The sequence below is a fragment of the Candida jiufengensis genome (assembly GCF_024610255.1).
Source record: "Candida jiufengensis strain CBS 10846 chromosome Unknown scaffold2, whole genome shotgun sequence".
Classification (NCBI taxonomy): Eukaryota; Fungi; Ascomycota; class Pichiomycetes; order Serinales; family Debaryomycetaceae; genus Lodderomyces; species Lodderomyces jiufengensis.
In genome coordinates, this window is record NW_026261561.1 from 860,546 (window position 1) to 874,403 (window position 13,858).

A 13,858-nucleotide genomic window follows, 5' to 3' on the forward strand; every position below is an offset into this window, starting at 1 on the left:
TTAATTTTATTTAAATAGTTTAGAGCAAATTGTAGAGAATTCACGTAATTACTTAAAATGTGATAATTCTTATTAACTGATTATAATTACTTATACATTTGAATTTATATCTTGTTTATAAAATTGATTCAACATTCCTAAAACTCCACCTTTTCTCTTGGATTTATTTGCATTACCTTCAAATTGAACTCCTTTACCACTATTATTGCTTAATATATCGGAATTGTCAAATACAAAATAATTCTCTCCATCACCTAAATTGGATTTGTCATTTATTGAAGGCGGTAAATGTTGATGTTGATGTTGATGTTGTTCTTGTTGAGATTGATTATTTACTTTTGGTCCAGCCCCATAACTTTCTAAAAAGTGCATATAAGATTTTGTCATTTTATCATTATCTTCATTACCAATACCAAACCCAAATTCATCTTCATCTTCATAACTTTCTGAAGAATCATAATCTTTAGTGTTTTCTTGATTGTCATTTGGTTCATTGTTTGTATCATTTGATTTTCTTCTTTTTTGTTTTTTACGCTGCTTTCTTAAATGACTTGGATTATTCATATTATTTAATTTCTTTTCAAAATTAAACATTGCAAAATAACAAACATAACCTAATCCATCAACATGAATACTGTATTCTCTGAAAAAATCAATTATATTACCTGAATTATATGAAATTTTGTAAAGTAAAAAAGGTGTTAATAAAACACTTAAGATTTCGTTTATGATTATAATAATTTTTAATGAATATAACTCACAAAATTCATTCTTGACCTGGATAGTGTGTAATTTTTTATTCCATTTCTTAGGTAAATAATGAGTAAATTTAGAAACATAACGAATATTTGATTCTGGATCATAAACTATTTTGTTTGATGAAAAATGTTGTTGTTGTGGTACTTGATCATTTGTTGTGTTTGATGATGATGAAGCAGAGGAAGATGGAGAAGAAGTTATAGCCCACAATGTACCAAATATGGATATATAAAACAAGACTGATTTTCCCTCAGTAATTTCAAATGACCAAAATGAATAACTTTCATTTTCTAAATATATTCCCATAATAACCAAAATTGCTAATATAGATCCGCTAATAAAATTCAATAATTTCATACCATTAATTACCAAAAATCCTTTAGGAAATTGATCTATATAATTATTAGCTGGACCCATTGACAATTGCAATCTTTTATTGAAAAAGTTGGGTAATTCATTAAATTCTCTAAATTTCCATTCTGCATAAGGGGTATATTGTCTTAACCCAATAATGGAACTAGGATTTGATTTATATTCATTAAAATATTTGAAAAAATATAATAATACAAAATAAATAACAATAAATGGACATAATATAATATTTATGATTGAAGCTAATTTGAATCTTGAAGTTAATTCTTTGGCTAATAAATTTCTATTATGTTCTTTTAATATGGACCCATTAATTTGTCCTTGTTGGTTGAAAACAAAATTATCAATACATAACTTTAAATTCCATTCCAAAGTTTTAGTTAGAACAGTTTTTTCATTAAACCAAAGAATATTAAAATCTAGAATATCTTTATTAAATAATGCAATCATATAATTTTCTCTTCTCATTATTCTATTAGCTATATCATGAGCATTTAATCGAACTTTTGATGATAAATCATTTATATAATGATTTTCTATAGGATGTGATGAAGTTAAACTATTGTAATCTTTTAATAACATTAACTTCTCAACTATTGTTTTCCAACTTATTGTCATCAATTCAACATCTTCGACATTTAAAAGGTAGTGGTAAAAATTTTGAATTTCTTTTAATTTTCTTGTATAATCAAAATATAATTGTATAGATCTTAAAGTGACGTAAATGGAAAATCCAAATACAAGAAATTTAACTAAAAATGGAATTTTCCAAAAAAAACCAGGTATTATTAAATCAGATAATGTTAAATGACGTTCTTGAGAATAACTATCCCAAAATATGGAATAATCTATCCCCCATTTTAAAAAAATTGAAAAACTTATAACAAATACAATAATAATTAAATCAACAATTCTCGAAGTTACAATATTTAATAAACCTCGACCACGATAATAATAATAAACATCTATCAAAAATTCATCCATGTTTGTTATATTGGCCCATAAATATAACGCTCTTTCTTTTGGTGGAATCATATATTTTCTTGATGATGAATTTATTCTTGTTGATTTATAATTTGTATTTGTAAATTGTTGAGTTTTGGGTCTTCTATATTGTTCATTATATAATGGTAATGTTTTATTACCTCTATTAGTAGTATTATTTACAAGTGTTTTGACCCTTTGTGGGACTTGAAATTTGATTTGTGGTCGTTTAGATGATGATGCTGTAGGTGATTCTTCTGATTGTGCTTTTTGCTGGCTTATCGGAGTGGATTGTTCTGGTAGTGTTTTTTGATGATGTTGAGTTTGTTGTTGTTTTGGTTTATTGGGTCTGACATAAGAATCAGAACTTGATGATAAATCAGAATCTGATTCTGAATCCAATAAACTATTTGAATTAATATCCATTTTCTTTTTATCATCTTTTGAATTCAGAATTTGGGTTTGTAAATTATCCATAGGTATTTGATCATTCGGTAATAATCTTTCCTCATCATCCTCCACGTTTAAATGTCTATTTTCACCATTTTCGCCATCTTCATCATCTTCTAATAAACTCTTACGTTGTTGTTGATGATATGAGCTATCAAATTCTGGATCATAATATTGATAATTATCTTGTAATTGATTATAGATAGAATTTAAACCAAATATTCTCGATAAAAAAGTATCTTGATTTTGCTGATTTGTATCATAATTATTATCATTTAAATTATCTGTATCATAATCATTATGTGGTAAAGGTGTGGTTAATTTTATTTTACTATTTTCATTATTATCCTCGTCATTGTATACACTATTTAGATAAGGATTAGATGATGCCATATTTCCGGTTTAAGTCATTTGTGTTGGTGGATTAGTTAGATGGTTTTAAAATGTATTATTAATAAATAATTGTAGTTAGTTAATAACTATTGTTAATATTTACTAAATATAAATAAATGATTAATATTATTTAATCTTAAATAGATAAAATCGTTATCTATCAAATTTGGTAGCAAGTAGTTACGATAAATAAATGTTTAGCACAAAGATATTAATACATCTCTACTTTCATTCGTAGTACTATTAAGTGACTTTTGAAGACTTTTGGATTACTTTTACTCATCACACTGGGGAGTTGTCAATTTTTTGTAGTTAAACTTTATCAATTTACGTCTTGAGTTCTATGTAGCAAGATCTAAAAAAAACATTTAAGTATAGTATACACAAACAATAATTAAAGTCAGAACTTAATATTTCATGACTTTTAAAAATAAGTCATAAAGCGGGTATATCGAAATACTCTACCATACTAACAATTTTAAAATGTGAAATATGCACTTTCAGTCAGATTAAAGATTATCTGTTAGTTTATTTACGAAATTTTAGGAACGAAATGCTACTATATAATACTTGAAATTAAAATAGGTTGCAATAAATTTTTAAAAAAATTGTGGGGGAATTTAGACTGAAAATAAAATTCGAGAATTTTATAAATTACCGTTAAACATTAATATGAGGGGAGTTGGTGGTTAGTATATTACACTTAAAGTCCAAGTCCATCTTTAGAAAAGGCTCAGTATTTACTAACGTGATTATTCAAGTCCCGAACTACTAAAATATTTTGAAACATGGAATGAATATTTTAATTTCGATACATAAATTTTTTTGTTCGAACTATAAGATGAAGGTTGTTAGATATACTTGATGGAATATTGAAATCATTTCTCATATAATTGAAATTTATATTTGTTAAGTCTAAGTGCTTTACATTATATTTTGATACATTATTTAAAAGAATGAAATGAAGAAAATATAAATCAAAAGAAATTAAGAAAACCAAAAATAAAATCCAATTTGTGATGAAACCCCGACAAGGAATAACAATATATTCATAATGGAATTTTCTTTACATTATATCTATTCCTTGTAATCTAATTGAGTTTTTCTGATCTTTACTTTAAGTAGATATACTTTTGTAGATATTATAGTAATATGAATATTCTGTAGGAAAAATGGTGCAATGGAATTTTCAATTTGAAACGTTTTATTTTTGGATTTTAAAAGTCTGTTAGAAGAAATACAGTCAATTGAATTCTTTAATAAAGAAAATATATTAAAATACTATTAAGATTAATATTATATTAATTGAATGACATTGGAAGTTTAATCTTCCCCTCTATATTTATATTTCTTACTATTATATATTTGTTAGCGGGGAGTATTGTAGATACGAAAAAGTAATTAAAGTTTGCTATTAATTTATTTTTACTTATACTTCATAAATGATTTATACTGTAAATAATAATTAAGCATATTATATAGATTGAATTATTATTACTATTTTGTTCTTTGGTTTATAATATAATAAAATCAAAGCAAGTATCGGATTTTATAAAAATCGGAATCGAATTTCTTATTATAATAACTTGAAACTTCTAATACTTACCAAAAATAACGATACAAATTAGTATTATTATATAAACTCATTTAGTATTTATTCATAATTCTATCTAGATATATAAAGCATTAGCCTCTTTTTCTACTTGATTTTATGAAACTTATTTTAATATTTTCAGCTAAGACAAAATAAATAAATTATTACTTTTTTATAAACCAATCATTAATATTAAATTAATAAAATTTTATTGTTGTTATTACAATTAATATATCATATGAAATAATTAATTATTATTATTTATTATTTATTAATTATTATACTTTATTAATTATTAAGTATAGTAATAAATATATTATTTAGTAATTGTTTATAGTAATAATATAAAGTTCCTTTTAACCTTTTTTTTTTTTATAATAATAAGAATCTTCCCCACTTGAAATATATAAAAAATCATTTTAATTTCTTTTTTTTTTTAATTTTTTATTTTGTAAATTTNATTATGTAGATCCATTTTTAAAAGAGGTTCTAAATTTTCAAATGTTACACAAAACTAAATAATAATAATAATAATATAAAATACATAATAAAAAATTATACTTAACAATATTAAATATTAAATAAATAAAATATTACTTATAATTTAAAATTATTATTTAAATATTAATATATTAATATTAATATAAAATATAATATCCATTTCAATTTATTTTTTTTAAAATTTTTTTATTTCATTCTTTCATTACTTATAATTTATCATTCTTTTTTATATGACACTTTTCAACAAAAACTAGCAACTTGCAATTATAATCAACAATTTAAGATACTATTACTACATTTACAATATAATAAGTGATATTCACTTTACTTATTATAAGTCTTTTTATCATATAATTGTCACAAGCGGATTTTTAAATAAACCCACCACTTACCGTATTTAAAAAAAATTGACATACACATTCAAATAATTTACAACCAAATAAATTACAATTAATGACTTCACCAAATTCTCCTATAATCTCGAATTTAATAACTACTTCAACTAATTCAAACAATAATAATAATTTTCAATCAATACCCCTCAATCTATCATATTCGGATTCTTCATCTATATCATCAAACTCAGAACCTTCATCAACAAGATCCTCCATAACTTCTACTACGTCAAACGATTCAAACACATCAATGAGCTCAACCGATTCAAATAATAAAATAACTTCTTCAGTTATGTTAATATCACCACCAAAAAAACCAAAAGTAACTGAATATGGAACAAAAACTCCATCAGGTCATTCCCGTATTTTTAATTGTAAAATTTGTCAAAGAGCATTTACAAGAGAAGAACATTTAACAAGACATGTACAATCAACTCATAATAAATTAAAACCTTTTACTTGTGGTATATGTTCAAGACCTTTTTCAAGAAGGGATTTATTATTAAGACATGCAAAAAATTTACATAAAGGTAGTGAAAAAGCAATTAGTAGAATTCGTAGAACTTATAAACAAAATAAAAATAGAAATAATAATAATGAGAATGTCAATAATGAACAAGAACAAGATCATGAAGATGAACATGAAGATGAAAAAGATAATGACTCAAATAATAGTAATGATGATGAGGATAATGAACTTTTGGAAGACGAAAAAGAATATAAACGAATTGTTAATCATAGAATTAATAACATACAACTTCCACCAATACGAACAGTTCCAACAAATAATAATATTAATAGTGTTAAAAGTATTAATTCCAACAATAATAATAGTATTACATTGGAAAACGATAGGCCAATAAAAAGAAATAAAAGTCATGAATCACTACAATCAAAAAGATTAAAAATGTCAGTCAACATGTTAGTCAGCTAGACTAAACAAAATTATTACAACCAACAACATATTAGAGAGCAAATACAAAGTAAGGCAGGAGAATTTCAAATTTTTCCATTCAAAATCAAATTAAATAAATTAAGTAATGAAGTAATGATAGTAAAATATATGATAAAATATTAAGATAATGAAATAGCTTAAGTTAATAATTTCTTGTAGTATTTTGTAGATTGATTGTGTCCTTGATAATTTGATTATTGGTACATCATTAACATGTCTTTAATAATTATTTCTTTCTTTCTCCATATTTTAAAAAAATCGCAATTTAAAAATCAGGATAAACAAATAAAAAAAAAATTAAAAGAAAAAAAAAATAAAACGTTCTTTAAAAATTACCCCATATTTAATTTATGTATAATTTTTCTTATTAAATTAAAATTTTAGTAATTATACATAATTTATGCGGACTTAAATAAATTAAATAGTATTTGTGGTGTGTATAAACCAATTTTTCCCCCCTCCTTAATCAAATATTTATATTTTTATTTCTACGGTGAATGTGAATTTAAATATTTTATATTTATCTTAAGACAATAAACAGCCTCCTGTTCTCCGGGTCTCAGTGATTGTATTCCTACAACTCATTTATAAGTCTAATGAGCAAGTTTCCAATTTAGTCAATATTTTAACGAATTTTTTCATCTTTTAATTTTAATTTCATGTCCGTGACAAATTACTTTATTGGATTTATTAGGAATCAATAAATTGTATAAAAATAAAGTACCCCAGATTTTTAATCCTATTAAATTGGGATTAACTGGATTTGTTTAAAAATCCTTGAGATGAGTTATAATTAAGAAAAATTTCAATAATCTATATTTTTCAATTCAATGTTCTGCTCAATTAAAATAGAAAGAATCGAGATGCAGATTTATTATGTAGTTAGTAAGGAGTTTGTTGCAAGGTATTCAAGATGAAATAAAAATTGGTGAGGCCATGAATCAAAAGTTGGTATAAAATCTTTACTAAAGAATGGTAGCTTGTATCGGAAATACTAAAAAATTAAATTTCTGTAATTAACAATAAACACGGTTACAACCAAATAATGCACAGAAATATAATAAAATGAAACCTCATTTAATCTATCAAATACCTGATTCGTCATGGTATATAGTTATTACTAATACCCTGAAACATTTTTATTTTAACAACAAAGATGGAAATTCATTCTGGCAATTGAGTAATATTGAAGAATTTTATAAATCAACTATTGATATTAATAATTTAGTTTCAAAGATTAATTTTGATGAAGTTAGTTTATTGTTTGCAAAATCTAAAGGACTTAAAGTTGAATTATTAGAGGAGCCAGAAGTAGTGACTGATGAGATTGATGTTCAAGAGGAAGATGAAAACTTAGATAATAATCAAGGAGATGAAGAGTTTGTGTATGAGAATGATAATATATCAATAAAACCAGTTACAGAAGAAGTACCAAAGCAAAAAAATTCAGGTATTTTAGCTGGTTACTCATCAAGTGAAGAAGAAGACGAGGAAGAAGATGAAGTAGATGAACCAGATAAACTGAAAGAATATACAAATAATTATGAGGATATTGTTTCCAAAGTATTAGATCAACAACAAGTAGAAGAAGAGTCATCGGATAATGAAAGCAACAACTCATTAGATTTATCATTGGAAAAGGAGGAAGAAACTGTTGATTCAACTACCCAATTCAAGGAACTTTTGAATCGTTATTCATCACAAATTGATTATTTTGATCCTTGGAATTTAGTTGAGGAAAAATTGAGTTCTGAATTTATAAAGTCACCAAGTTATCATGTGATAGGCTCCACTAAGATTAAAGAAGAGATTTTCAAGCAATGGCTATACGAGCGAACAGACGTAGAGTTAGAAAAATATAACGATGAAAATTTAGAAGAATACAAACAGATAACATTTGAAAATCTTTCCCTACCTCCAAAATTGACTTATCTATCACTATTTCAAAACTCCAAAGATGATGTAAAATCAATGTTATGGCCAAATTATTATTCAAAATATTACAAAAAAATTAATTCAATAAAATTGACAAAATCCAAAAAAGAGGAAATATTTCGAGATTTCAAAAACTTCATTATTGATTTTGCAAATTCTGAAAAACAATATAAAAAATCAAATCCAGATTTCAAAGAAAATTATAAAATTTTTAAATTAAATGAATTTTTAAATAATCAAAATATTCGTCGTAGTGTAGATTATAAAATCGATTCAAAACATACATTATTTGAAAATTGGCTTTGTCTTATGCATTATAACAATATCAGTCTGAAAATTGCTAAAAATAATATAAATTTTGTAGTTGGTGATGAGAAAAGATTGAATAGTTATATACAACATTTAAATAAATTAAAGTAATCATATTAAAGACATTTATCCTAAAATATTTTATTGTTTTTCCGCGAATGATTTGAAAAAAAAAGAGGTACGAGATATTTCAATAAATCACATAATTTTACCAAGTCCGAAATAATGATATGACACGAGTAGTAGTAACAGGTATTGGAATCATATCACCATTAGGTGTTGGATTACGGCACAATTGGAAAAGATTAATAGCTGGAGAATCGGGTTTAATATCAACTTCATCATTACCAAATTATACAAAAGATGGTTGGGATAAAATTCCATCAAAAGTTATTGGGAAAGTTCCCGAAGGATCAATAAAAAATGGCCAATGGGATCCATTAGAACATTTTGAAAAGGGAGAAATTAGAAGATTAGCTGAATTTAGTCAATATGGATTAGCATGTACTGAAGAAGCATTACAAAATTCGAAATTAAATTTATCAAATGAAAACCCACAAAGAATTGGAATTGCAGTAGGAAGTGGGATTGGATCATTTCATGATATTTATGATAATTCAATTGCATATCATGAAAATGGATATAAGAAAGTACAACCTTTATTTATACCCAAATTATTAAATAATATGGCAGCTGGAAATATATCAATAAAATATGGTTTAAAAGGTCCATTACATTCAGTTTCAACTGCATGTGCTACTGGGTTACAAGCTATTGGTGATGCTTATAATTTTATAAAATTAAATTATGCAGATGTAATGATATGTGGAGGTACTGAAAGTTCAATTCATCCATTAGCTTTATCGGGTTTTGCAAGAGCTAGATCGGTTGTAACTGATTTTAATGATGAACCTACAAAAGCAAGTAGACCTTTTGATAAAGAAAGAAATGGGTTTGTATTAAGTGAAGGTTGTGGAATTATGATACTTGAAAAATTGGATCATGCTTTGAAAAGAGGTTTAACTAAAGATGACATTTATGGTGAAGTATTAGGTTATGGGGTATCAGGTGATGCGTATCATATAACTGCTCCAAGAGAAGATGGAGAAGGAGCATTTAATGCAATGAATCAAGCATTAGAAAGAGCTGAATTAGACCCGTCACAAATTGACTATATAAATGCTCATGCAACATCAACGGTTATTGGAGATAGAGCTGAAAATAATGCAATGAGTAGATTATTTCCTGCAAAGACTTTAGTTTCTTCAACAAAATCATCAATTGGTCATTTACTAGGAGCTGCTGGTGCTGTTGAATCGATATTCACAATCAATGCTTTAAAAACTAAAGAAATTCCACCAACTTTAAATTTAAATGATGTTGGAGGTAATGAAAATGATGATAAAAATAAATTTATATTTGATTATGTGGCAAATAAAGCTAAAACTAATATTGATTTAAATTATACTATGTGTAATTCATTTGGTTTTGGTGGTGTAAATAGTTCCTTAATTTTTGGAAAAGTGTAATTACGTACTGTTATAATAATATATTATAATCATAAGTAAACCTATCAATTTCGTTTCGTTTCGGGTCGCATCAAAAAATTGCAAAATTGTGAATAAATTTCCTAATACATTGTGGCCAAAATTTGGTAGCTGTTTTACATATTAAATAGATTATGTACAATTTATTATCAAGTTTCAAAATTTATTATTTTTTTTATTTTTTCCGGTTGCAAAAAAATTGCAATACAAAGAATAATAATAATAGCCACAGTCTTTAAATCAAGATTAAAAAATGAAAAATAAAAAATAAGGGCTTGAGTATATATGATGAAAAATTCTTTATAATAGTCATTATGATTTTTGCTTAGTATTGTAGTTCTTCTCTAGAATTAAATCCTACTCCCTTTTCAAAGATGTCATATACTAAAACTCAAGAAATCTCACGAAAAAGATTAAGAACTCAACATGCACAACCACAAACTTTGAAAAAAATTAAAACTTCAAGTTCTACTCCAGCAAAACCAGAAATAATTCAAACTATTTCTGAAATCACTTTTAATAAAAGATCACAATCAGTATTATCATTGACACAATTGAGTGAACCATTAAAAATTCAATCAGAATATCCAATTCCAGAATTAAATGAATATGAAATATTAGTATCAAATAAAGCAATTGGTTTAAATCCAATAGATTGGAAAGGTAAAAAATATGGATTTGTAACTCATGTTCCAAGAATTGATGGTAGAGAATCATCAGGAGAAATTGTTAAATTAGGTAATAAAGTTAAAAATTTTAAAGTTGGCGATAAAGTAATTGTAAGTTCTACAAGTTATAGAGATAATAGAACTTCAACGTTTCAACAATTTACAGCTATTGATTCAAGATTAGTTTGGAAATTACCTGATAATTTTTCATTTGAAGATGGTGCTACTATTGGTGTTGGATTAGTTACTGCTGGTATTTTATTATATAATTCTTTTGGATTTGAATTAAATTTAGAACCAAAAGTTAAAATAAATGAAACAATTTTGATTTGGGGTGGTGCTACTATAGTTGGAATATATCTTGCACAATTAGCCAAACTACATGGATTAAAAGTGATATCTATAGCAAGTACCACTCATGAAAAATATCTTAAAAATATTGGGGTTGATCATTTAATAAATAGACATCAATCAGATGAAGAAATTTTAAAAAAAATTGAAGAAGGTTTAAATGGTGGTAGTATAAATTATTCAGTTGATTGTGTATCCAAAGAAACAGCTCAAAAAGTATTGGACATACTTGAGAAAATAAATAAACCTACAGATAACAAGACAAAATTTTCAGGAATAGTTGGAGTACCCAAACAAATCCCAGATTCAATTGAATTAAAAGAAGTAATAATCAAAAGATTTCACGAAGATAAAGAATTTGGATCAAGTTTTATTAAAATAACATCTACATTTTTAAAAGAATCAAAAATTAAACCAACAAGATATAAACAATATAAAGGTGGATTAGAAATTATTGATGATGCATTAAATGATTTGGAAAAAAACGGTGCAAATGGTGAAAAATACGTAGTTAGTATTAATTAATATATATTATGAACTTATAGATTTTTTCCTTGGTGGTTGTTCTTGTTCGATATCTTCATCCTCTTCATCATCATCCACTTTGAATTGTGCATCAACTTCTGCTAAGTCGCCTAACTCAAAATCATCATGGGATACTGTTGTATATTTAGCTTCATTATATCCTGGTGTCAACCTAACTAGTTTTCTAAATGCAGTAGTAATTTTTGTAACAAATAATCCTCTATTTCTACTACCTAACATTAAATATCCCACAAAAGTAAGTAAAATTGCAAATATTATCATTCCATACCATCTATGTGGTTCAATATTCCATTTCAGTTCATCATCTTCGTCATTTAATTCATATTTAAAAGATTTGTAATTACTTGTTTTAGATTCATCAAATAAAGGTCTTGGCATTATATTATTTTGTTCAGCTCCGTATTGATATGTGTTTTCGGAAGTACTATGATAGAAACCTGGTCTTGCTAAAGAGCTCTGTGTAAGATTATTGTAAGCTTGAACATATTCATCATTGGCATATAGTACTGCTTTACCAAGAGCCCATGAAAATGAAGAACCACCTAATTGTTCCACTAATTGTAAAGTTTGGAAATCTTTATTATTTGGTTCATCTATACCAAATCTTGGAAACCCAAGACCCAAATGCAAAAAATTTAAAATCCAAGAAGCTTTAAAACATAATTCTGATAATTCATCTTCCGATAATTGCTCTTTATAATCTTTTTGCTTATTTAATTCTAACATACTCGACCAACTTTGAGAACAAACTTTTGAAGTTTTACTAAAAATTTTTTTATAATCATATGTATTTTTTTGATCTATCAATTCTCTTTTATCCTGTTGAGAAAGTAAATCTTCAATTGCATCCCAATAACCACTAACTCCAATAAAATGATTTACATCAAAATCAAATGCTGGTATTAGTTCATTAAGTAAACATTCACTTACCTCGTCTCCATCACTGAATTGTTTACAATTTGTAGCTTTTGGTCCACCGCCATGAGTTGAATTTTGTAATACTGGAAATATATTGGTTAAACATTTTTCAAAATTTGATTCACCTATAAAATCATAGGAACGATCATTTATAAATTCAGAGGTTGTAAATCCCTTTGGAATACATGGATCAGTGATTGGAGATTTGGTAAATCCCCAATAATGGTATTGTTCATCTTTATCATCACTATCTACTAATGCTTTAAAATATCTATTTCTTGCTTGAAACATTCCAAACCCTAAAAATGAATCTGAGTAAACATTATATTCTTCTAGTTTTGGTACTTCATATTTTTGATCATGTAGTTCAGGAACTTGTCTTAATCTGATATGATATAAATTATTCTGATGTTCATCAATTTCTGTATTGTTTGGTTGAAATACAACTTGAGTTGAAGCTCCACCCATATCTAGCAATCCATAAGTTGTGTGATTTTTACCATGTTGATGGGAATTTGGATCATCAAATGCTCCAATTAAAGTGTTTATAGATAACCAACCATATAATCCTTCATAATCACCATCTATTACACTAACGTGAGTTGCACAATCTGGAAAAAAGAAGTCCGATTGATTTTCAAGATATTTACAAATTTCTTTTAGTATCTCCTTCTGTTCAGTAGGTATTAATAATCTCATTCCACCAGTTGCATATAAAAATATTGGAGTACGATATTGTAAAGGTTGTGGAACAATTTTTGAAGCTCTTGATAGTAATTTTGCAAGATGATGTTTTCCAATTTTATGAGGAGCTTTATTATATGATGATACACCAGGTATGATTTTTTTATGCCATTTAGTCTTTGTTTGTATTTTCGGGAATAAATTTGGTAACTCTTTTGATTTTTCATCATCTGAATCACTTTCATCATCCGATATTTCTTCTTCATACTTTCTTGCTTTCTTTAATGGATGATACGTATTTAAATTTTGACCTTTTTCCATTGATTTATAAGGCAGTAGCCAATTGTATACATGTACTCTTGAACCTTTTGAACCTGCATCAATAACTACAATATAATCATAGGGGATTCCATTTTCCGAAAATATTGGACCTGGTCTTACATGTTTCTTTTTTGTTTTCTTCCTTTTATCCATTATATGTTCTGACATTAGTTTTA

At 25.8% G+C, this 13,858-nt stretch overlaps 6 protein-coding genes across 6 annotated transcripts; 4 read left to right on the forward strand and 2 right to left on the reverse strand. All coding sequences in view use genetic code 12, as the record gives it.

Moving 5' to 3' along the window:
• Positions 1–90: 90 nt before the first annotated feature.
• On the reverse strand, positions 91–2,958 carry ATG9 (autophagy protein; the record flags this gene model as incomplete). Its single annotated transcript, XM_051764016.1, has 1 exon — positions 91–2,958. The coding sequence occupies one exon, from the start codon at positions 2,956–2,958 to the stop codon at positions 91–93; it is 2,868 nt and encodes a 955-aa protein (XP_051619489.1).
• Positions 2,959–5,506: 2,548 nt separating this feature from the next.
• On the forward strand, positions 5,507–6,382 carry TRY4 (Try4p; the record flags this gene model as incomplete). Its single annotated transcript, XM_051764018.1, has 1 exon — positions 5,507–6,382. The coding sequence occupies one exon, from the start codon at positions 5,507–5,509 to the stop codon at positions 6,380–6,382; it is 876 nt and encodes a 291-aa protein (XP_051619490.1).
• A 1,086-nt stretch (positions 6,383–7,468) lies between these two features.
• Positions 7,469–8,758, forward strand: KGF54_003431 (uncharacterized protein; the record flags this gene model as incomplete). Its single annotated transcript, XM_051764019.1, has 1 exon — positions 7,469–8,758. One exon carries the CDS (start codon positions 7,469–7,471, stop codon positions 8,756–8,758), a length of 1,290 nt encoding a protein of 429 aa, XP_051619491.1.
• Positions 8,759–8,877: 119 nt separating this feature from the next.
• CEM1 (fatty acid synthase) lies at positions 8,878–10,176 on the forward strand (the record flags this gene model as incomplete). The annotated part of the gene is made up of 1 exon (XM_051764020.1): positions 8,878–10,176. One exon carries the CDS (start codon positions 8,878–8,880, stop codon positions 10,174–10,176), a length of 1,299 nt encoding a protein of 432 aa, XP_051619492.1.
• Positions 10,177–10,568: 392 nt separating this feature from the next.
• KGF54_003433 (uncharacterized protein) lies at positions 10,569–11,738 on the forward strand (the record flags this gene model as incomplete). Its single annotated transcript, XM_051764021.1, has 1 exon — positions 10,569–11,738. The coding sequence occupies one exon, from the start codon at positions 10,569–10,571 to the stop codon at positions 11,736–11,738; it is 1,170 nt and encodes a 389-aa protein (XP_051619493.1).
• Positions 11,739–11,744: 6 nt separating this feature from the next.
• On the reverse strand, positions 11,745–13,850 carry KGF54_003434 (uncharacterized protein; the record flags this gene model as incomplete). Its single annotated transcript, XM_051764022.1, has 1 exon — positions 11,745–13,850. The coding sequence occupies one exon, from the start codon at positions 13,848–13,850 to the stop codon at positions 11,745–11,747; it is 2,106 nt and encodes a 701-aa protein (XP_051619494.1).
• Between the last annotated feature and the right edge of the window lie 8 nt (positions 13,851–13,858).